At 41.0% G+C, this 25,355-nt stretch overlaps 1 protein-coding gene across 5 annotated transcripts in view; it reads right to left on the bottom strand.

Annotated features, from left to right (window-relative positions):
* znf385d (zinc finger protein 385D) overlaps positions 1 to 25,355 on the bottom strand; it is a 91,572-nt gene that overhangs the window by 26,764 nt on the left and 39,453 nt on the right. For 3 of the 5 annotated variants that reach the window (XM_088999411.1, XM_088999407.1, XM_088999410.1), the window contains 2 exons: positions 20,645 to 20,793; positions 1,362 to 1,493 (listed from right to left, as the gene is read on the bottom strand). In XM_088999411.1, coding sequence (XP_088855537.1) covers positions 1,362 to 1,493; positions 20,645 to 20,761 — 249 coding nt within the window. In that variant the 5' untranslated portion in view covers positions 20,762 to 20,793. The remainder of the gene's footprint in view (positions 1 to 1,361; positions 1,494 to 20,644; positions 20,794 to 25,355) is intronic. The other 2 variants (XM_088999409.1, XM_088999408.1) reach the window with 2 other exon arrangements.

Below are 25,355 nucleotides of genomic sequence, written 5' to 3'. Positions count from 1 at the left end.
TGTTGATGGCTTAATGGAATGGAGTGGCCAGTTTCGTCAGCATTAAACACTTGATGAGGAACGTAGCCTTCTTCTTCCACCATCTTAAAAAATGATTCCTTGTAAGCTTTGGCAGCTTTATCGTCAGAGCTGGCTGGCTCACCATGACGAATGACACTATGAATCCCTGTACGACGCTTAAAGTTCTCGAACAATCAGTGGCCAGCCTTGAAATCATCAATGGATGACAAACTTCCAGGCTGCCTCTTGACGATGTCCAAGTGAAGTTGCCGTGCTTTCTCTGCGACAATTTTACCTAGTTCCTCATCAATTGTGTTCTGTTTAGCTGGGTTGATAGCTTTTTGCATCAAGTGTTTCAATGAGCTCTGGGTTGTACATCTTGGGAGTTGTGATATTGCAACAGCAACAGATGCAGGCAGACACACTAGAAACTGCATTAGTAGCTGTTCCCTTGCTTGTCCTGTCTCTTCAAATTGAAGGGATATATTAACCTTGCAGTCTACACTCTGCCTTTGAACTATCAATAAAGTTGAAAATAGTCCAAATTTCACTGTTTTCTATCCATTTTCTCACTCTCTCTCTGCCGACTGCCGATCTATTTTTATTTGCAGCTCTGTGTTTCTGTAACCCCCCCCCCCCCCATTGCTGCGTTCTTGACCAATCACATGCAGCTTAACTGCGTGTGGCGGGGAATAGAGGACAAAAAAATCGGCAGCCATTTCCTTGTTAGGAGAACAGGCTTGTTCGCGAATGACAAATCGTTCATTGTGGTGGTCCGTGTGTATCCCAAAAAATAGTTAGTATGCTAAGATTAAATTTCGTGAATTTAACGTTTGTAAACCGAAAAATTCGTTAGCCAAGGCGTTCGTAAACCAAGGTATCACTGTAATCTCTTTATCTTTGTGGCATAATCTGATAATCTTACATTTCAAGCACAAAGTAAGTCTTGAAAAGATGTGTTTTGCTATGCTTAAATATGCATAGCATAAAAAAGCTTGTGATGGGGTAAAAAAAACAATACGGCGTCTGCATATTGTCTATATTTTTCAAAATGGCCGACTTCCTGTTTCTTGACAGGCTTGGATTTTTTTAAAGCTCATTTTTTTAAATTGTTAAAACACTGATTTCAGAGGAATAAGGTTTGAAGCTTCATTTTGATGCTAACAAAAATACATATTCTTACAATTGATGTCAATCCACGTCTTGTTTAAATGTGTCATATTTAGCAGTAATCTGTAAAAATCTCAAGGACGAGTTGGTTTTTGGTCAAAATGCTTCAACGAAAAACGTTACATATTTCTAGGCAAACTCAATTGATTTGATGTTGGCAGGTAAAAAAAAATGTTGTTCCTGAGCCCTACCGGATATACCTGCGAATTGAACCTCAGTCGGCAAACTCCGCACGAAACGTGCCTCCTCTTTGGGGCAGCGGCAGTGGCAGCGGGCAGGAGGCCCAGCGTGTGATAGAGGACGGCCTTCTGCACCGGATCCATCTGTGGAGGAACCACAATTGGGGAGGGATCGTATTAAGTGTTACGTTACATGCAAATTAATTTTTGTGAACCAAGACCGAAGGTGAGTTACCAGCCGGGAACTTTGCAATGCGAATCAGTTACGCAACTGTGGTGTCAAAATGGTCTCGGGTTCTTAAGTGAGAACATCACATGGCCAAATTTAAAATAGGTAAACTCTGACGTTAGAGTAATCTGAGCCCGAGGGCACTTTGAAATCGATAACCATTGATAACATGGGTGATGCCGCATACAACGCCAGCCTCCTTGGGTGGCTGAAAATGCTTATTCCACAAATGCAATATTAGCGAGAGGACAGTGTCTAGAATATTGGGGGTAGATAGAACATAGAATTACCCTCGGTCCACTTACAAGGCGCAATGCCCACTGCCATATTACCAAATGCGAAACTAAACTTGTGTTTATGCGCCAGTTTTTTTATTAACTTCCCCCCTTTCAAACAGCATATGATCTTTTTTAAACAGTAACAGAACTGACTAATCAACGTGTGTACTTTTCGTTTATGGTTTTAACTTGAGGTTCACTAATTTGTCACTTCTGATTTTCGGAGTGATGAATTTGCAGACATTTTCATAATTGCTGCAGGACTTCAGGCACTATGACAGGGTACATTTGGATCAATACAAATCCATATTCTAATAAAGTTGTAACTCACCAAAATGTGGAAAATGTAAAATACGGAATACTTTCCAGATACACTCAATGTATTGGATTGGATTAGCCTTTATTAGTCTCGCAGAATAAAAAAAAATACTAATATTTTACAGCAGCAAATTGATGAAAGTAAGAGAAAGCGAGTATAAAAGTATAAAAACAAAATACACGACCGGCTGTAAAGGCAACCACTCTCGCGGCACCATCTTGAAGTCAAAACAACAACAAAAAACCTATGTGACACAACACAAAAGACACAGATAGTCATTCAGTCTTCAGCACTTTCTGCGCCCTCTTTGTTGTATAAATCAGTACAAATCTAGATGAAAGAAGAGAGGATCAAAGTGTCCTTTTCACCAGTGGCTCGGGGACGTCATGGCAAAAATGAGGCTGTAGCATCCATTGACGAAAAGAGACGGTCTCAAATCTCCTGTCCCACGTAAATCGGCTTCAATTCCAAGCCGCAACAGTTCCACATATGCATCGGCGCTCTGCGCCGACGCTCCTTCTTCCCGCATGCTCCTCAAGCCATGCATCCACCCATCCGCAGACTACCCACAGCACTGATCTTTCCGCTGAACAAAGCGGAAAGCGGAATAAGGACATTTCTAGCACTCTCACTTAAAAAATATCGATGATCCTGAAATGCAGTCCAAAAAATGAAAGTCAATCTTGAAACGCAACAAAAGCAAAGGCCTTATTTACCTTTTCTGACGAGCAGTCATATATCGTCAGTCGCCACTAAATGCTCTCTCGTAGCAGTAAAAAGACGATTTACTGTGGCATCTGCTTACACATGGACACAAACGCATGCCAAGGTCCATTAATAATCTTTTTATTGTGAAAAAAAATAACGGGTAATGTACAAAACAGAACATCCAAAAGATACCTCCCCCTAGTAAAAATCTGCTGACTCACAGGTACCGTTGGGGTCTCCAAGATTGTAAAACTATTACAAAAAAATCGATGTAATACAGATGACGTTTTTCCTGTAATCCATTTCCACCTTTACTTTTGTGATATTTTTCTTCTCTACTGTACAAACTAGCGACCCTGCAGTTTCTCAGTTTAGCGTATCTACACTTGAAACTTATGCACATAACTAGCTAACTGGCATGGCTAACATCAGTTCATCTCTGACATCTGACTTTATGGTACAGAGCGGAGAAGAGCAGAGAAGTGACTGTAGTGTGTTAAAAAAAGTACATCTAAGAGATTATCAACCAAGATTCATACTGTAGATAGCTCTAATCCTTGTAAACATTCTTTGAATAACTGGCCTATCAGAAGACTTGTGCCAGACAATACGGCAACGTGGGTTGTTTAGGTTTTCACTCATAAATATTTGTCATTTGTAGGTTGTAGGTCAGTGACCTTTCATTGCACAGATAACTAAATGACCGGTTTCCTTGTTCTGGCAAAGCTATAGAGACAAGACTGACAGTTGGAGAGTCTGCAGAGCTCGAGGACCATTTTGCAGATTAACCCTTTCACACACCCTGTAACCTGAGTATATGATAAGATGTCCACTGTAGTAACCGTTGTCCCTGAAAATGGTATAGCGTAGAGCGCCAATGCATATGTGGATCTGTCGCGGCTTGGAACTGAAGCGGATTCACATGGGACAGGAGATGTGCGACAATCTCTTTTCGTCAATGGATGCTACAGCTTCGTGTTTGCTTTCAACATTAACTTGTAGTGGACACATTCCACCATGATGTCCCCAATCTACTGGTGAAAAGGACGCTTTGATTCTCTCCTCGTTAATCTAGAACTGCTTCATGTAACAAAGAGGGTACAGAAAGTGCTTAAGAATGAATGACTGTCATATTACTTGTTATTTAGTTTTTCTTGTTCTTTTGACTTCAAGATGGCGCCGCGAGAGTGGCTGCCTTTCCAGCAGCTACTGTATTTTGGATTTCTACTTCTTTCTTTCCTTTCCTCTTCCTTTCATAACTTTGCTGCTGTGAAAGGTAAATTTCTTCACTGCGAGACTAATAAAGGTAAATCCAATCCAATCAAAAAGTAATATTCAGACTTGATGTTGCGAAGATTTTCACTTGAAGTATGCGAGATTCACTCAAGCATCTCAAAACGCAAAGGTGAACAGATGCAATTACGATATTGTGAAATGTCCACTTGCCGTATTATTTACGAGCAAAGACCAGCTAGCGTTCATACCGCCTAAGACTTCAAAACTCTGCGGGGGAAGGGTCCTATTGTGAGAAAAATGTGCGAGTTTGTGTGTGTGTGTATAAGGATATTGAAACAAGGAGTTGGCGGCGTGCGCTGGCAGCTCGGCATACTGTGACCGTGTAGCTGTGGAAAAGCAGCACCAGTGAGAAACATCTGGGCTGTGACAAAGCGGGATGACCCGCTGTTCGAAACACACGCTGGCCTGCCAACATGTTTTTTTTTCCTCCAAAATGCAGCATCAGGACCAACTTGCGAGCATCCTTCATCTTTCAATTGATGGCAACTGTCAATGGTCTTTCTCAACAGCCCCTTTGCTGGTTTTACATTCCCGGCCGGTGATTGATTTCAAAGATGATTTCTGTAAATTTGGTAATAAACCAGTTTCTTTTCATTTTTTTCCCATAAGGCTCTTTTAAAAGCCTAAATCAAAGTTGAAAACCTAACCAGGTTTAAAACAACCCAAATGCCGTTCAGACAGAAGGATCCTGTCTTGAAACCCTAATTTTAGTGAAATACATTACGTTTAAACTCTAGTTTAGAACCCTAATTGTATCTTGAAAGGAAACCCTAGCCATTGAAAATATAATCAAAGCATAAATCTGAATCCCATCTGGAATTCCTATCCCTAATCTTTAACCCCCAATTTGAACCTTAATACCGTAAACCTAACCCCAAAACATGATAAGTGTTGCTTGAAGACCTAACACAGCCTTTAAAATCCTAATTCACTCTAATTTGAAACTCTAATACTGGTTTGAACCCCGACTTTGACACCCTAAGACAGTCCGGAAACCTTACTTTAGAACTCTAGTTTAAAACCCTAATCTTGTCTTCAAAGACTGATTTGAAACCCCAACCCTGACTTGAATCTGTAATTTGAAACTCTAATCCTGTTTTCAAGCCTGACCTTGCTTTCCTTAAACCTTGTGTTTGGGCTCACGATCCGACACCCACATCAAGCGTCACGAGGTGCTCGCCCGAGGGCTGCTAAAACCGGAATCGGGACAAAATGAGGCGGCAAGCTCGCTACCTACACTTTGAGATGCTCTCATCCCACACACATCTGTCAATCATCCTGATGAGCTGCGTACATCCACGCAGTCTCCTGTAAAAACAACGTATGTGATGTCATTCTCACTACTTGGACGATGATGCAGGACTCAACTGCCATAAAAACGATACCATTTTACTTCAATTCTGGGTTGGCGCACTCTATGAATGGATAAAACACAGTGAACCTCCAATTCAATCAATCCATAAGATTCACAGCTATTATGATGCGATGGCTATTTTTTGCTCCAATTATGAGGCACTGCGGTGACAAAGTGAAAGCCTGCAATTCACAACAGTCGTCATCAGATATGATTCACTCAATTGACAATTCAGTAGGCGGGATTTGTTTCATTTATGATACCTGTAGGTACAATTTGCTCCAATGCAATACAATTGCAATGCAATGCATGTGCAATGGACTCCGGTTGCAAAGAATTTGGTACCGCAAAATTTACAATGTAGTAGAAACATCCTTTCATCACGAGGGTCACAGGGTGTGCTACAGCCCACCCTTGAACTAGTCGTCAGCTACTCACAAATCACAGAATCACAGAATGGGAAGATCAAGAAATGGACGAACGGATAGACAAACTAGTAAATTGTCATGATTTGCAAGATCGTGGTGGTGGACCGCAAAAAAGCAGGCAGGAGGGAGGAGTAGGGTGTATTTGAAAAATCATATTCAATAAAGTCAGCAGGAACATAATCTCAAACAACAAAGTCATGAGAACAAAATGGTCAAAAGTAGCAAACAAAACCATGAATAAAACATGGCAAGATAAAACAAACAATGACCTGACACTGAATGGTCGTGCCGGGAGTCCTTTTTAACTGCCAGTGATTAAAACGACTAACACCACCACAACTGGGCCGTACAGAGCAACCCGTTGCCCGCAAACCAATACGTGACAAATGGAATTGACTGTAATTACAAATAAGATCCGATTTACTCCAAATACAATTGCATTGAACAATTACAATGTGATAGACTGCAATTCAAATAATTGAAAACAATTTACTCCAACTACAATGCAGCAAAATACAAATCATTACGATTTTGGTGCATTACGATTTAATACATGGCAATCCTGGTTTAAATCACCTCAATTCCAAACAGTAACTACGAGTACGTAGAAACAATTTCATTAACATATATGAATCACTCCAGTGACGATCCATGTTTGATAATGTTCAGTTGCAATAGGATACAAAAAGGATTTCACTCAACAGAAATGATTATACTGTAGACACAGCATTTCTAAACCTCGACAAAATGGCGACGGGAACACATACTGCGCACCAACGCAGACGAGAACACACCACAAAGGCATATATGCAAATATGTGTTTTTACACAGCTGCAACAGTCAAGAAATGTCTTCCTCTGGGCCCGTCACCTCAGGGGGGAGACGATGGTGGAATGTAGATGGCGAGCTCATTTGGCACACTTCATGTGACAACCCGTCCAACACGGCGGGAAAAACACGACGGGGAAACAGGACAATGACACCAACGTCTGGCTTTCTTACAATGAAGAGTGCCGAAAAAGACAACAACAAGCGGGTGATCTTTTCAAATCAATGATGTGACATTTACTGCTTGGCTGTCGGCGATCAATAAAATCTCAAAGCACAGCAAACGAGTGAAGAGTGTTTGAGTTTGGATCCGGTTGATCAAAACAGACTTTGTTTTTTTTCCTAACTCATTCACTGCCAGACGATGTGCAAATATCTGGCCACTCGACAGCAGTTTTGTCATTTTCATTCAAATTGCAGGACCCACAGAATATTTAGTTTTAGGACGACATAAACATTCAATGCGGCGTAAGAAACCTGAGACTATTCATTCATCAGGAAGAAAATGAGTTAATTCCTCAGTTATATGGAGTCTGGAGTTATCTGAGCTTGAATTCAAAGTCAAAGTCAAAGTCAAAGTCAGCTTTATTGTCAAATATGCTAATATGCATGACATACAGCACAGATGAAATTAATGTCCTCTCGGACCCAGCGTGCAAGACATGCAAGGCACTTATAACGTGGCTAAAAAAGACATACAATTGACAACAAACAATACATGTAATTTCTGTATGTAAAGTGAGGTAGAATTGGGGGTGGCTGTAATAGTAAAATTGTAAAAATACAATAAAATACATACATGTTGATTCATATAGCGCTTTAACAACAGCTGAAGTGGTAACAAAGCGCTAACACGGACAAATGGCAAATGCTGCCCCCTTGTGGAAGGAAAAAATATTGCCAGAGGCCTGACTAGTGCTTTATTGGCACCCGTGCAAGAAAAAACAAAACCCGAACAAATGCGGGAATGACGCTCCACGTCATGTTTTTCAATTACTGGCTGCAAATAACGAATAATATGATCTTTCACATTGGTCCAACATGAAATTTGATTCATTTAAATTTGTGACTTTTCAACATTGTTTTTGTGTTGAAGTCAGACATTGAAAGCCGAATCTGAAACCCTACCACAAATTTAATGTGAAACGCAAGCTCAGTGTGCACGTGGTCCTCCTCCCTGGGACGAACGGCAGCTGCTTGAGGCTATTGTTGCCTTTAAAACTGACGTGACTTTGGCTCCATGCGCAGACTTTAAATCACTTTGACTGCGTGGCTTGACAGCGGCGAGATAACATACAAAATACAAATCCGAGGCATTGACTCGGCGCTTGGTATCAGCTATTCAACCCTCTCAAATCCAATCTCAGCAATAACTAACCCAACTAAGGATACAATTTGTGATTCTGTTATCATTTGATTAATCTGCTGATTGGTTTGTCGATTAATCATATGTGTTATGATTACAACTGGGATAATACATCTACTCCCTCTCTGATGTCCATTGCCCTCCCCCCCAAAAAAAAAACTTTGAAAACCTCAACTTGGAGTTCACTGGCGTGTTTTCTTCCAAAGTGCAACGTCAGGTAGGGCTTATAAATCCTCATCTGTACATGTGTTGGCTGGATTTCGATTGTGTTTTTTTCCCCCGTAAAATTCCCTTTTAGGTTAATTTCTAATCTATCATACTATGCTCGTCAGGGGAGACGAAGGATGGGGAAGTCTTAGCAGTGACACAGTTCAATAAAAAATCCAGATTAAACCATTTATCTTGCTTTAATATTCCATCATGAATATCAAACTGGGTAATGAGTGAGGGAGAACCTGGAGAGGGGGGCGTTTTCATGCCCTTCAATATCCATAAAGGATAAATGGTAAGACAAAAAAATGAACTCATAACATCCATTTTACATTGTTTTTTAATAATAATAATAATAATAATAATAATAATAATAATAATAATAATAATAATAATGACTATTATTATTATTATTGTTAATTTTATTATTATTATTAATTAGTATTGTTAATGTATTAATATATTAATAAATTATTAATATTAATAATGTTATTCAATTATTATTATTATTATTAGTATTATTATTATTGTATTAATTTGTTAAAATGGTTTATGTAATTATTAAAGACTTTCTGATTCTGATTAATAAGAATGCTAATAATAATACTAACAAATTATCACCAACAATAATAATAATAATAACACTAATAATCATCGTTTTCATAATAATAATAATAATACTACTACTACTACTACTACTACTACTACTAATAATAATAATAATAATTATTATTATTATTTATATTATTATTATTATTATTATTATTATTATTATTATTATTATTAAGTACTGATTTGCAACTAATTAAATTGTGATGGTACACACAATAATAAAAATTATTTCGTTCTCACCGCTTCTTTCATTGTATAAATTATATTTGTATTTTACACCATATTTTATGTTAGATTTTCTGCACTTTAAGGCACAACAGAAAGCTTTTTTTTATAAGCCAACAGTGTGTTTTATTATACGATGCCCCTTTATCCATCCATCCATTCGCTGTACCGCTTATTCCTCATTAGGGTCGCCGGGGTGCTGGATCCTATCTCAGCTGTTTTCGGGCACGAGGCGGGGGACACCCTGAATTGTTTGCCAGCCAATCGCAGGGCAAACAAAGACATACAACAGTCATTCTCACACTCACGCCTCGGGACAATTTGGAGTAGCCAATCTGCCTGCCATGCATGTTTTTGGAGTGTGGGAGGACCCGGAGAAAACCCACGCGGGCCGGGGGAGAACAAACGCCACACAGGGAGGCCGGACTTAGACGCGAACCGGCGACCTCTGCACTGTGAAGCCGGTGTGCTAACCACTCGACTAGCTGATGCACCTTTATATAGATTAATATTCAGATTTCTGGGATATAGTATTTTAAAGGACAACCGACGTCTCCGGACAAGTTGTGTCCATAATTTGTAAAATGGCTTCAAATGACTTCTACTGAGCATATTTTACAAAGATTCCACCACATATAGCTATATTTTACTATTTTAAGACTCGCGCTGAATATTCCGGAAGTCTTGTTTTTGAGTTGGTGACGAGTCCGTACGTTACGTCACTGAAGGAACGCCCCTGACCGAAAAAAGGACACATTGTAGCAGTCCTTCGATCACGACAATGCATTTGGCTGTACTTGGCTGGTCTGAAAACTTCATGTAGCACCAAAAGGGGGTGACAAAGCTCCATGGAAGGAATTAATCAGCCTGTGAAAACGGGCTGATTAATTCCTCGCACGGAGCTTGGTCGGCATTTTTTGCCTCTTTTTGGTGATACATTTCCCCCCAATGTTGCCTCAAAATGGCACTGAATAAATTCTTTAACTGTCACGGTTTGCAAGGTGGTGATGGCGGGTGCGGATCCCAAAAAGCAGGCAGGAGGGAGCAGGAGGTTGTTTGACAAATTGTATTAAATTAAAGGTCAGAAAGAACAAAATGTAAAACGTCAAAATCATCTGAACAGAAAAAATACAAAGTATCAAAAGAAAACCAAGTGTAAAAGTCCGCCAAGGTTAAACAAACACATGCACAGCATGCAACAAACATGCAGCAAACAATGAACCGAGCCGGGTGTCCTTTTAAGTGACAGTGATTATAACGACCAGCACCTGCGAGGCTGCCGGCAGGGCTGACGTAGCTACCCGTTGGTCGCCAATTTGATCGGGACGACCAGCACCTGTGCAGGTGCAGGCGGGGCCGACAGCGCCCCCCGTTGGTCGCCAACCAGATCATGACATTAATCAATTGCAAACATGTATGCTTTCCTCCTCAGAACTATTTGAATCATATTCATAACTAGATGTGTAACAAGAAAGCATATTCTCCGAATCTGAAGCCGTTGTTTTGATTCTCAAGCAATGCAAGATGTCTTTGCGTGACGTCACGAACTGGGGGCAGGACTTTCTGAAAATGCCCAATTCGCAGCTCAATGTTTTGCAGATTTTGGACACTTTAAGTCATTTTTATTGGTGTTTTGCATTTCACTAAAAATATCATACTGCGTGTTTTGGGTATTTCAGATGCTATAAAACGTTTTTCTGATGTCAGTTAAAAAACAAAAAAGTGATGTCGGTTGTCCTTTAATAATTCTGTAAAACGGTTTGTTCCAGCTGCAGCGGTTGTGAGAGCTCTCTACAAATACAGCTGCATTGTATTGTATTCTTTTTGTATCACTCCATCTAATGGATGCATAATGCAACGACAGCCATTATTGTAGCTTCTATTCATCTTATCATGTGGTGTGCCCGCTACATGAAAACAGTTTAAACATAGGCCGATCATTGAATCATTATATTCCAAAGTGCCTTATAGAGTGGGAAAGACGTGTGTGTGTGTGTGTGTGTGTGTGTGTGTGTGTGTGCGTGTGTGTGTGTGTGTGTGTGTGTGTGTGTGTGTGTGTGTGTGTGTGTGTGTGTGTGTGTGTGTGTGTGTGTATGCACCATTGAATGTACTTTAGCCTCCCGTCGCTACAAAACTAGCCACAATTTTTTTCTCCGCCACATCGTCAAGGCCGACTGCCAGTGGAGATGCTTTTACTTTGTAATAAATGATTTACTACTGACCAGCACTCTGCTCCCACCCCTCCCCCCAGGGGGCCTCATCAAAACAACCATCTTGGTCCAGTCTGTCAGTCACTCTGCAGTATTTGCGCTTCAATCTTGACCTTTTTCCCCACTTCTATTTAGTAGTACAGAGTGTGAGTACATAAGGCACCTGTGCTGAGTACATACATGCAAAGCTCCCAAACCACACTTGAAAGTGTGGACAAGTTTGAGGTGAGGTAGCTAGATTGCTTTTTATTCATCCCCGAAGGGATATTGGACGCGCGCCCGGACAAATTTCATTAGATTCGCTTCACGCACTCTGGAGTTCGCACTCTTTCCTGGCTAAACGTACATGTTACCACGTAGCACGCTGTATACTTTGCGGTTTCTGATTGATCGTAAATGTCAGCTTTAGAATTTCAAGTTGTATATTTATAGCCAAACTAAAGTTTATGGCATTTGTGCGGGTTTCAGGTGAGGGTTGGGATTTCAAATTGAACTCTGAAGTCTGGGTTTTGGGCTGAAAGATTTTAAAAAAGAGATTGCGCCTGACTGCGATTACTTATTTTTTCCAAGGTATTTTTCTACCAAAACAATCCCTTCGTCTCAAAGACAACAAAACAAAATCCGAATTACACTACATAAAAATAAGCTAACAATAATATAAAGGACATAGGTGAAGCACAGGCTACAGTATTTTGATTCTTCAATTCTGTTAGTTTGAATGTTTCTATACGTTTCATTACTCTTTTGAAATTACTTTGTATTTGCTTGAGGATTCATTTTACTATTTGTCAATGTATTGTATTGGATTGATTTTTGTATCACTCCATCTAATGGAGTGATACAAAATCTAATGGACAATTGATCTAATGGACAATTGATTTCAATGAGGAACAGTGATTTGATATACGTATGAACAAATTGAGTCACCAACTCAGTCCGCGAATCAAACTCAAAAGGTACCACTGACTTTTTTTCTTGACTTGCTTATCTTCAAGACGCAAGCGCACCTTAACACTTACATATTTTCACTGACTCGTTGCCATAATCCTGAGCAGCGCGTTCACTGAATGACACCAGATCTCTGCTCAAAGTGCCAAAACAGCACAGCGAACACCATTTGTTATTGCTTCCCTGCCGTCAACATTGGCCTGGGACCTTGGAGCCCAAAAACTTCACACTGGTGATGGAAAAAATTATCGAAGGTTGCGCAAGCAGGAATCCTTCGCTGCCCAACTGTGGTCGCACCTGTTGTCGTCCACATCACCATGTGACTTCCGAAACGTCGGACTTTCATCTTGAAAATATATATCACGTTATTGTTGTTGTTATTTTTTTATGCAGGCTTCGCAGAAAAGTCTTGAATTTAGAATTGTGCACCTTATGTGTAATACCATCTTTTGCCACAACATGTTTGGCAGCACAGAACACCAATTGTTCTTGTGTTTCTCCAGCAGGTGGCAGTGGAAGGTTCCTCTTCCTGCCGCCAATTTGATTATTGTGATGACACTTTTGGTTCTTGATTGGTTTTCTTGGCTGTTGATCGTTTTCTATTTCTCTTTATAATTTGCTGATCGGGTGGTTTTCATTTAAGGACAATCGACTAACTGACATCAGAAAAACGTTTTATACCATCTAAAATACCCAAAACACGCATGCTGATATTTTTAGTCAAATGCAAAACACCAATAAAAATGAGTTAAAGTGTCCCAAAACTACTTGAAAATGACACCGCAAATGTCGAGTTTCAGAAGGACCCGCCCCCTTGTTCGTGACGTCACGCCAGGACGTCTTGCCTTGCTCTAGAATCAAAACAATGGCTTCAAATTCGGAGAAGATGCTTTCTTGTTACTCATCCAGTTATAAATATGATTCAAACAGTTCTGAAGAGGAAAGCATAAATGTTTGCAATCGATTAAAGAAGTCCTCCTGTATCAATTCGAGCCGTCAGGACTCCAATGTAGCATCCCAGAAAATACACAAGATGGCGCCCAAGTGCAAGTACACAACGATACACAATCGCCTTATTTATGTGTTTTCCTTCTAATTTCGCCATCAACACGGATCAACACGAAGTTTTCAGACCAAACAAAGTATCCAAAATGCATTGTGTGTCGCTTTCTCGGTCAGGGGGCGTTCCAAATGTGACGTCACGTTGGGGATCGTCATCAACTCGAAAACAAGACTTCCTGAATATTCAGCCGAGTCTTAAAAGGTAAAATATAGCTATATGCGGTGGAATCTTTGTAAAATACGCTCAGTAGAAGTCATTTGAAGTGATTTTACAAATTATGGACACAACTTGCAATGAGGTGTGGGTTGTCCTTTAAATAAAGATTTTTGTATCACTATTTGTCTGAGTCTGCATTTTTGGGATCCACGGCTAACCGGGTGTATCTTCGGACGTTGTCAGCAACGGAGCCTTTATGTAGTGGGTACAGATTTTTCATTCGTAGATTTTTACAAATCTCTACTTTCGTGGCAAGGCGATTCTAACTTCGATCAAGTTAACTTTATGACAACTGAGAACCCCCATTTTCTTTTTGTGAATTTTGATAACCTGTAATGTGTTTCAAGTGTGTCAGGGAGGTAAAACTAACTCTCAGTTTGGATTTTAACGTCTCTCAAGAGTTGAGTTTGAAAGCCTCCGCTAAACCGATATTGACTATGTTTTGTCGTCTTTTGCGCTTCATCCATGTTCTTAGGTCGTCGGCTGAAAACGCACATCTGGTCACCCCAAAAGGCAAGATAAAAATGACTTGTTGAGAACCGTGGAGAGCATGGAGCAGATCGTAAAGGAAACATGGCACCTTGCTTTCAAAGCTTGATGCCTCATATCTCGTTGTCAGTTGGAATGTGAATATGTTTCAAGTTTAGGATGGGAACATATCGTCTCCATGGAGAGCAGAAAACACACCGTGGTCCCTTTGGCAAAAAAAAGACAAATGAAAATCATTTCAACCCGAGTGTTCCCTGAGATTTACAAGCCGCGAGCGATCCAGCTGGCGGCTTTTGGGATGGGTTGTCTGGGCGACCAGCAGATAAAGTCACAAGTTTGCAGATAACCTTAATGGTTTCAAGCTGCCTGCTCTTCTTCTATTGGATTTTGGGAGGAACCCTAATTTAGAATCCTGGAGTACGCTTTTCACTTGGACTAAATAGTGTCGTTAATCTCCCTCCCAGCTGAACTTCAACTCTATTGTTGTGTTTGGAATTATTCACTCAATCATTACTCCTAAAGCACTCATGGGGATTTTTATCAAGTGGACTATGGAGGTCGCTTTAAGAGAAAAATCACCCCGTAAAGTCCCGTCATAATAAACAATGTTAAAAAAAATGAGTGAATGATTCAAAAGATTTTTTTTAAAGGCTAGAAAGCTGAGGCATCAGTCAAATAAATTATAGTTAGGTTGATTTTCTTGTGACCTTTTCATTGAGAAAGAGAGACAGAGAGATAGAAAGAGAAACAGAGAGAAGGTGGTAGAGATCGAAATAGAGAGAGAGCGACAGGCTGAGAGATAGAGAGACAGAGAGAAAGAAGACGCAGAGAGAGAGAAGAGAGCGAGAGAGAGAGAGGGAGAGAGAGAGAAAGAGAGAGAGAGAGAGAGAGAGAGAGAGAGAGAAAGGAGCAGTATAGAGATAGGTACTATAAAAAGTGTCTTTTGTAGAAAATAAATAAATAAATATTTTGTTTCCTGAACTTACATCCAATGAGCGCTCAATTCCATTTTTTGGGTTCAAATGATGCTCCTGATTCAGGAATTTGAAGGCTAAACAGTCTTTAAAAAATCGATCCAAATCCTTACACTTGATAATTATCCCATCACTTTTACGAGACACTAAGTTACTTGAATAAACACGTCCGTCACCTCCATTGAGCAAGGAAACCTAACATTGACCAAGTGAGTGTGTGTCCACGCCCCAAATGGACAATGATGGAGGCCTCCGGTGTGTGCGTGTGTATGTGTGTGTGTGTATACGTGCGCGTGCATGTGCGTGCCACGACAAAGCAATTTCCCAGCGTGCACAATCAATAAATCACACTCCTGATTACTCTGCAGGGGGAAATGGACTTTGTATTGTTTCTCTAAGACAAATGTCGGCCGCGGGCCAGACAGATCTGATTTTCCGGCCTCCGGAGGCTTGTACACTCATACACACATACGGACACACGCACACACACACACACACACACACACACACACACACACACACACACACACACACACACACACACACACACACACACACACACACACACACACACACTTGTATGTGTTAAGCCGCTACCCTCACTTCAAGTTTCTCTTTCATTCCACTCCAAAAGGGTTCAATTTCACATGAACTGTCCTCTCTTCTATGAGTTCATCCATTGCGAGCAGCCATCTTATTGCAATTTTCGCTGGTCTTTTTTAGTGTTTTTTTTTGTGTGACCAGCCCGACCAAAGACAAAAGAACTAAGGATGTGATAGTGCAGGTGCGGGTGTTGATTGATACATCTCATGTACACACTTTCTGGGAACCAATTAAGTTCGAGCGGCTGAGGCATCACTGTATATAGATAGCTAGCTAGCTGCTAGATCGCGCGCTAGATAGATACCTCGCTAGCTACATAGCTAGATAGCTCATTGCTACGTAGACAGCTATTGTAACGGACCTGTTTGCTCTGGCTTCAGGAGTTTTGCTGAAACTATCTGCGGTGGAATATCTAACGCTAGGGAAAAAAATACTCATCGCTAGGCTGTTAACAATTGGCTATAAAAAGCGTGATTCGTGCTTGTGCATATTAGCGAGGGCCGGACCTTTAGTCAGAGACTCAAGGGGGAAATAGACGACATTCAGATGTTGCTTGTTGTCTTAAAACTTGAAATGTTTCCTTCAAGTAAATACGATGCACGTTTTTTTGGAGTCGGGTGGTTATGCCCTTATTTGTTGACAACATTTTCCCTAGTAACCATTTTGGTCTTTTTTGGGGTGTGTTTTCACAAGATATGCTTTCTTGTTGCAGAGGGAGAACGGATTGTTGAAGGAAATTAAGACGTTTAATGCTACGTCTGTGTAAGCAGGGCAGGGAAACTATCATAGGAGTGTCCGGCACCTCCATGTCTGGACAGTCGGGATGTATATATAGGACCTAAACTACCAGTAAGACTTTAGTTCGCTGAAGAAGCATCTTCGATAAGAAGCGAAATGTCTGACACCTTCAAAGAAGTACAGATGACGGCTGAAGAAACCTTTTCATCGACGTTTAATGTTGTAATGCTTTGCCCACATGAACTCATTCAGTGCCAGATGGTGTGCAAAAATGTGTCCGCTTCAGGGCCAGGGTTTTTGTCACTTTCACTGAAATTGCAGAACCCACAAAATATTGAATTTTAGGATTACATAAACATTCAATGCAGCATATGAAACCTGAGACTTTCTTCTTTCATCAGAAAAAAAAACTTAATTACTCATTTATATGGGTTTGGAGTTATCTGAGCTTAAAATGGGGGCAGTTGTACAAAATACAATACATACATTGGATTGGATTTGGATTGGATTTGCCTTTATTAGTCTTGCAGTGGAGAAATTTACATTTCACAGCAGCAAAGTTATGAAAGAAATGAAAGACACATATATATATATTGATTTATATAGCACTTTAACAACAGCTGAAGCTGTAACAAAGCGCTGACATGGAAAAAGGCAAATGCTGCCACCTCGTGGAAGGGAAAAACATTCCCAGAGGTGTGATCAGCGTTTTATCGGCACCCCCTCGTGAGAAAAACAAACCCGAACAAATTTTGACACTCCACATCATGCTTTTCAATTCCCGAAGAAAGTCGGGAATGGCAGTGAATGAATTAAATGAAATTTTGGCTAACACGAACCGTTGAAACACGGGCAGTTGCTGCGATGTTTGTAATTAGCGCTACATTTATGCTAATCTCTCTTACAACAAACAGGAAGGTCTATGTTAGCATGAAGCTGGCAGATCGATTTGTAAGTTCAAGTGTGTTTTATACATTTAATTGTGTTTCAATTATTTTGGTAAGGCTCTATCTATTTTTAAAACTTTTCTTTCCCAGGTTGCTATAGTGTCGAATTTCAACAATCGGGGCCTGCCAGGTTCGTCCCGATGATAAGCGCGATTTCACAAGATTTATGTCATTCCTGCTATTGATAGCGATTCTGGCACTGTAATGTGAATTTGGAGAAACATTGTGAACAAAAAAACAACTGCTAGAGTGGCGGAAAACATTGTCATTCGCTTGGAAGTATGATAAAATAGTCGCCATGGTAACCACACATGACATCAAATTTTGGCAGACTTTTTTTTTTCTTTCCACCACTCCCTTTGAGAGCGCCTCGATGTGATGAGTGGAAGCGACAAGAGCCAAAAGTGTCTGCCCCACATTAGTCATAAGCAAGTCGTAAACCGTAAGTCGTAAATGAAAAGAGCTTGGGGAAAAGAATGTCAGAGTCGTCCCAAGATCGGGCCAGTGGAAGCTAAATGGCGTCCAGAGTTGTTAACTTTGTTGGGTGAATATTTCCTTTGGAGAGCGGGTGAAGAAATCATAAAAGCAAAAGGCAAGCGATATATTTGGAATGCTAATTTACAGATTTTGGAGATGCTTGTGTGTGTGTGTGTGTGTGTGTGTGTGTGTGTGTGTGTGTGTGTGTATGTGGGGGTTAAGGGGGGGGTAGTCAACGCAGTTTCTATGTTGGGGATGATTTCTGAGGATCTGGCTGCCAAGCGCGAGTCATCTTCTCGTTCTGAAGCTCACGTGTTCCCTCTTGGCCCAAAAAAAAGCTCCTCACCTGAGAAATATGCAAAGCGTCCTGGCACTTCCCCACATTTTGCAAACATGAATTTTAAATGCACACCACAAAGACGAGGTTTGAGTCAGACATGGTTGTCATAAAAAATGCAGCTCAATTTTATTTGTTGATAAAATACAGTTTGATCACGACAATCTTTTTTTTTTTAATACGTACCATAAGTTAACAGAAAACTAAATTGTCCAGCACCGTTTTTGATTGATAGGAATGTCGGTGCCATTTGACGGTCATCGCTGGACAGCTCTAAGGCGAGTGTGCTTTTGGACAGTTTGTGACTCAATGGATGTATGGCTCAAGGAGCCCGCTATGAGAAGAAAGGAGCATCAGCGCGGAGCGCCAATGCGTATGTGGAACTGTCGCGGCTTGGAATTGAAGCAGATTTATATCAAAAAGGAGATGTGAGACAGTCTCTTTTCATCAATGGATGCGACAGCTTCGTGTTTGCTTTCATCATTTAGCTTGTGGCAGACGTGCGCATTTCACCATGACGTCTCTGATCCACTAGTGAAAAGGATGCTTTGATCCTCTCGTCTTTTATCTAGAACTGCTTCATAGAATAAAGAGGGTGCAGAAAATGCTGTCTGTGTCTTTTGTGTTGTCACATTTTATTTGTCATTTTGTTTTTGTTGTTGTTTGACTTCAAGATGGCGCCGCGAGAGTGGCTGCCTTTACAGCGGCCACTGTATTCTGTTTTTTCTACTTCTTCCTTTCCTATACTCTTACGTTTCATGACTTTGCTGCTGTAAAATGCAAATTTCTCCACTATGAGACAATCCAATCCAGTGCTTTCCAATCCTGGATGTTTACAAGAGCAGGTTCAGACTGTTGAGTCTGTCTTTGGTGTTCATTGAAAGTTTCTGTTCGGTTCACGATAGACTCCAGAAGGATTTTGATGTTCAGGCTCTAATTTGGAATTGCCTTTTTCTAATTGGAGAATGTTCATTTCTTTGAAGACCGTTTTTCGTTCACCGGGTTGATCACAAAATTGACTTGGATGGATTGGATTGGATATGCCTTTATTAGTCTCACAGTGGAGAAATTTACATTTCACAGCAGCAAACCTTTTAACCTTCATTTATGTTCCAGATTTATTCAATTTGTCCCCATTGTTTACAGTTCCAAGAATGTGGAAGGTCAATTTTCAAAATCCAGAAGTCATAAATATAGAATGTCGGTATATATATTTACTGTATTTCTCTCTATCTGAAATGATGAGAATAAATATGACTGTACAGCTGTTGTGCATTCGCCCCTGTGCACGACTTCACGTCCTCTTCCAGATCTATTGATTTTCCCTTTAAAAGTCATTAAAGGGGAAATACGAGCGAGGTCGGAATGGGCAGCGTCATCAAAACGTTGGGATTATCGCCGCGAAACGAGACAAGCGGAAGGGATTAAAGCCGCATCAAAACCTGGGAGTTGGTTTCTTTTGAATTAAGAGGAGACAAGGGTTTGATGGTTGGAATACAGCTGGCAAAAAGAGGACGCGGTGGAAGGAAATGGCAATAAGACCAAACGGAGAAGGAGGGTGAAAACCTTCACAAAGAGGTTGTCTCTGATCATTTGTGTGCGGGCCCACATCAAGGATGTGTACACCAAAAATCACTTTGCCATAAGAGACAAAGAAAATAGCAACAGTGTGTGCCTGGGAATGTACAGGCACTGACCTACATTTACAACTTAAATTCAAATATTTATTCCATGAAACCATTTCGCATGACTGCAGCGTGTGGATGGCGATGTTAGATTTTCTCGTCCAATCAGATTCCAGCTTTTATATGTTGCCATGTTAATCTCATCTGCCCACAACTGATGGAACTTTAAATTAGCATTTTCAAAGTGTCAAAGGATTTTAGTCCTCCAGATGTCCAGTGTGTGTTTCCAAAAACATCCGCTGAGATTATTCCACATGCCTAACGTCGCAACGATTGGTTCAGTCGGTGTTCGTAAATATTTGTTGAATGGAATCTCAATTCCAAACAAGTCAACTGTATTGATACAGCACTTTAGAATGACCACCACTACATACAAAAATGCTGTGCAAAGAATCAAAAATCAATCATACAACACCAAATAAAAACCAATGGATTTGTAACAAAGTAGAAGAAAGCGCAAAAACTACAATCATATGTCACCTAGTGAGTGAAGAGCCAAAGAATAAGTTATGTATGATAAAGGTATGATTTGAAAATAAATAAGAAGAAAAAAATAAAAAAGAACTCAAAAACGCAAAAGAAGCCAAAGTAGGATGCATATGCTCCCTCCTACGAGCACCAGTACAGACAATTGAAATTCTTCAATGAACCTAACATACCAGAACTTGCTTTCGGGATTACGTTTAACCACAGACAGCAGCCAAAAAAATGAACATAACAAAACATAACCCAAAAATAGCACGGTTGATACTCACAGTATTGAATCCCGGGAAGAGGTTGACGGCGGGCGAGACGTTATTGTCCAATGGGAAGGGAAGAAAATGCTTGACGCCCAGAGCACTGTGAACAGACGGCAAGGCGGACCTGGTCATGGGATGCACCAGGCCATTGTGACATGTGTTACCTGCAGGTGGGGAAGGGTGGGTAGGGGGTGAAACAGACTAATCAAACACTAAAATCCATTTTTTCCTGTACACTTATAGAAACACAAATCACACTGACAGTATTACTCTCGCTTTTGTTTTGATTGATTTCAAGGACAACCAACACCATTTTTTGTTACCTAACTTACAAATCATCAGATAAATCTGACAAATCAAATGATCAAAAAAACATTTTATAGCATCTAAAATAGCCTAAATACGCAGGCTGATATTTTTAGACAAATGAAAAACACCAATAAAAACTTAAATTGTCCCAAAACTACTTCAAAATGACCTCGGAGATGCCGAGTTTCAGAAGGTTACCCTTGTTCGTGACGTCATGCCAGGACGTCTTGCCTTGCTCTAGAACAGACATGGGCAAACTACGGCCCGCGGGCCACATACGGCCCGTTAGGCTTTTCAATCCGGCCCGCCGAACTTGCCCAAATCATAGTACAAACAGTGTCTAAAACTCATGACAAAAAGCTAGCGAACAACAGGGCAGTTAACTGAAAAGTTGCCTGCCCCATTTTTCACAACTTGAAGCAAAATGAGACCAAACCCATTAAAAAAATTGTCACAAAGTATGTATTTTTTTTTTAATCAAGAATGCACCTACTACAAATGCTACCTTGCTTAATTTACGGCAAATGCGCATGGCTGTAAATTTTGCTACAGTAGTCGATTGTCATTGAGGTGCACAATGCAACGTTTGCATTGATTCCTACGAGCCACTAAGCCCCTTTCATGAGTCTCACGTACACTTTACAGTCACGGTTTAATGTAAATTTACGTTTTGTAGCGTCACATATGTTGTTAGCTTCTTTTGAATCTTTCTTCTAGTCTGAGGTTCTGTGCATCTATTTTGGAAAATGACATGCAATTGCACGACTTTGTAACGCTTGCGAAAGTCCGGAAGAAAGAAGCAGGCTTCTGATTGGCTGCCGAGCCGAGTATGCAAATTTCAACTGCAGGTAGTCTATGTTTGTGTGCTCGGCGACGGTACTCGTGTATTGTTTGCGCGTGAAGGCGAGGGCGTCACTGAGGAGTTTGTCGAGCGCGCGGTCAGGACAAACCATCTATGATTTGGCGGAATTTAACACAAGTAGGTATTATTGAGCTTGAATATTTCGTTGTGTAATAATATGTTTTGAATATTGAAAGTGATTCCATTTTTCAATAAATGTTGATTTCTTTAACTTTGCCCTTTCGATGGAAACTTAAAAACAGACGCAATCTTGATAAATCACAGTGCATATGTTATTTTAATCTATTTCCATTTCCTCCTCCAAGTATCTGCGAAATAGTATGCAAACGCCATATTCCTTGAGACAAATTTATTAACTGATCAGGGATATTTTTCACATTTGAAAGACAGTTAATAAATTGGGTTGTAGTGTTCTTACTGTGCTATGAGGTTTGTACATACTACATTTAAAGGACAACCGGCACCATTTTTTGTTTTTGTTTCCCACTGACATCAGAAAAACGTTTCATAGCATCTAAAATACCCAAATCAGGCAGGCTGATATTTTTAGTTAAATGAAAAACACCAATAAAAATGACTTCAAAATGAATCCGGAAATGGTCAGTTTCAGAAGGTCCCGCCCCCTTGTTCGTGACGTCACGCCAAGACGTCTTGCCTTGCTCGAGAATCAAAATAATGGCTTCAGATTCGGAGAAGATGTTTTCTTGTTCTTGTTCTTCTGAAGAGGAAAGCATAAATGTTTGCAATTGATTCTAGGACTCCTCCCATATCAATTCGAGCCGTCAATGACAGAAATGTAGCACCCAGAAAAAGCAGAAGATTGCGCCCAAGCTCCGTTGGAAATGGGCTGATTTGTCAGCTGGGAATTTGTGTCAGCGAATATCAAATAGTTGTCTTGGTGCAACACACAACGATTCACCATGGCGTTATTTATGTGTTTTCCTTCTAATTTCGCCATCAACACGGATCAACACGAAGTTTTCAGACCAAACAAAGTACCCAAAATGCATTGTATGTCGCTTTCTCGGTCAGGGGCGGTCCAAACGTGACGTCACATGGGGATCGTCATCAACTCGAAAACAAGACTTCATGAATATTCAGCGCAAGTCTTAAAACGTAAACTATAGCTATATGCTGTGGAATCTTTGTAAAATACGCTCAGTCAAAGTCATTTGAAGTTATTTTATAAATTATGGACATAACTTGTTCAGAGTATTTCCGGCCCTAACATTCCCTCCAAATGCTCCTGGCCCGGCCCCTCTGTCAAATTTTAGAACCCAATGCGGCCCGCGAGTCAAAAAGTTTGCCCACCCCTGCTCTAGAATCAAAACAATGGCTTCAGATTCGGAGAAGATGCTTTCTTGTTATTCATCCAGTTATGAATATGATTCAAATAGTTCTGAAGAGGAAAGCATAAATGTTTGCAATCGATTGAAGGACTCCAATGTAGCGTCCCAGAAAACGGACCAGTCTACACCGTGCGGGAGATACTGGACTCCAGGCGCATGGGCAGAGGAGTGCAGTACCTGGTCGACTGGGAGGGCTATGGACCTGAGGAACGTCAATGGGTCCCACGTTCCTGGATCCTCGACCCATCTCTCACCCGGGCGTTCCATGCGGCTCACCCATCCAAACCTGGTGGGCCGCCAAGAGGCGTCCCTTGAGGGGGGGGCACTGTCACATCTCGTTGCCATCCTGGGCGCACCCCGCCCCTCCTGTCACCTCCTCCGCCACTCCCGGGAGACGGCCCCTCCAATCATCATTCACCATTGTTCCCACAGCTGATTGTCATTCACTGATTGTGCCTTCTGTCTATATCTGCCTATCGCTCACTACCGTTCTCCGTCGGAGTATTTTGGATGTTGCCGTCACCACTACCATGTTACCAGGTCTGTCATTGTTAAGTTCCTCCTGTTGGGTTATTTTTTATCGTTCGCCCTTGGTTCATTGCTTCGACGGGTGTTGATGGAGATCGATGGTTAAATCATCAGGGAGCCAGGACTTGAACAGAAAGTTGATTTAATTTGGAGAGCACGGGCATTGTAGTGTCGCGGAGGAGGGAGCGCATGGCGAGAGAGAGAGATGAACAGGCTGCAGGAGTATTTATGCGGTGCATAGCAATGACGCGACAGGATGTGACGTACTAAAAGTGCGACATCGTGTAAAGGAAGGCAGGATATGACATACGAGGAAGTTCAAAATGTAAACAAAGATTACAGAGCGATGTTTAGAGATGTTTCTATGGCGAATTACCCTAACATCTCCACTCTTCCCTGTTTGTTATTTTCAATGCATGTTTCAGTAAAAGACTCTTGCTCCTTCCAAGCCTGTCACGTCGTGTATTTCGGGTCCTTCCCCTTCGCCAAACCCCGTCGCTCGAGTCCTGCCTTTTTTGCACTCGAGCGTCGTCACAGTATGTACCATTGTTTGTAACTCGAATGCTCGTAAGTAGGGAAGCGTCTGTCCTTCCGAAATTATTTAGTTTTGGAAGAAATTTCTTAACTTGAAAATGTTGTAAGTTGAAACGCGTGTTCCATGTAAATGACCTAATCCGTTCCAAACCTCATCAAAATTCAGACATTAATGTTCTCTAAAGCATACAAATGAGATTTATGCATAATGGGAGTAGCAGACCATACAGTATTTTCAACTTTTATATCTTGAAATTTGAGAGGTTTTGTAATTTGGATAAAGGGATTTTTGTTCGTAAGTAGAGGTGCCACTGTATATTGTTCATCAAGAGAAAACATTCATTCACCTGAAAGTCAAAATAATGAGTGCTGCTATTTTAGTTCGGCACAGAGTCTCGAAATCGAGTGCAATTACTCGTCTTATTCATTTTCACTTAACAGCTGTGACATCATGCAAAAGGAGGAAAGCCAACGTCCAAAATCAGATTTTCCTGTCAACAGAGTTAGTTTCGTCTTGATCCCAGCCTCAGTTTTCCATCAATTCCGCTCGGGGCGAATCCAGAACCCAATCTTTGCGTGTGGACCGAAAGGCCAAAAAGGATAGTAAAAATATACAATGGTGAGTCGGCGGCCTCGCATGACCACCTGTGTCCTATCAGATGATCCAAATGTCACAAGCGAGCACATTTGTACCATATCGGTCATGCCAGCTGAAGTTTTCACAAACGGCTAATTGGAAACAGTGCATGATTTGCAATGACGTGCCAGGATCAGAGAAGAGCAGGCAGATAAAACCGTGCAGGCCTTCCAGAACTTGAAAGAATTAAAGGAGCCCATCGGGGCCCAAATGAAAAGCAGAGAGACAGAGTGGCTTTGACGACGGCCAGCATGTCGCATCAATTACAGGCCAAGGAAAGCCACGGTGGCGACTTTTCAGTCGAGAGTAAATAGAAGCAAAAAGTCATCAAAAGAAAGTTGTGAGAATGAGGAGGAGAAAGAGGAACTGTCTCCGCAACTGTACGAGCAAAAGAGGTCACTATGGCGTGAGTCGAGAACATCGATGACAATTTCAATCAACTCACATCAAAGAATGCATGTTTATGAACTGCATCGACAATTTTGTGCATATGTAGCTCGTATCTTT

This window comes from Hippocampus bargibanti, linkage group LG06 (genome assembly GCF_051943395.1).
Source record: "Hippocampus bargibanti isolate YZ-2025 linkage group LG06, ASM5194339v1, whole genome shotgun sequence".
NCBI lineage: Eukaryota > Metazoa > Chordata > Actinopteri > Syngnathiformes > Syngnathidae > Hippocampus > Hippocampus bargibanti.
The sequence above is the reverse complement of the archived record's forward strand: the minus strand, read 5'-3'. Positions and strand labels throughout refer to the sequence as shown.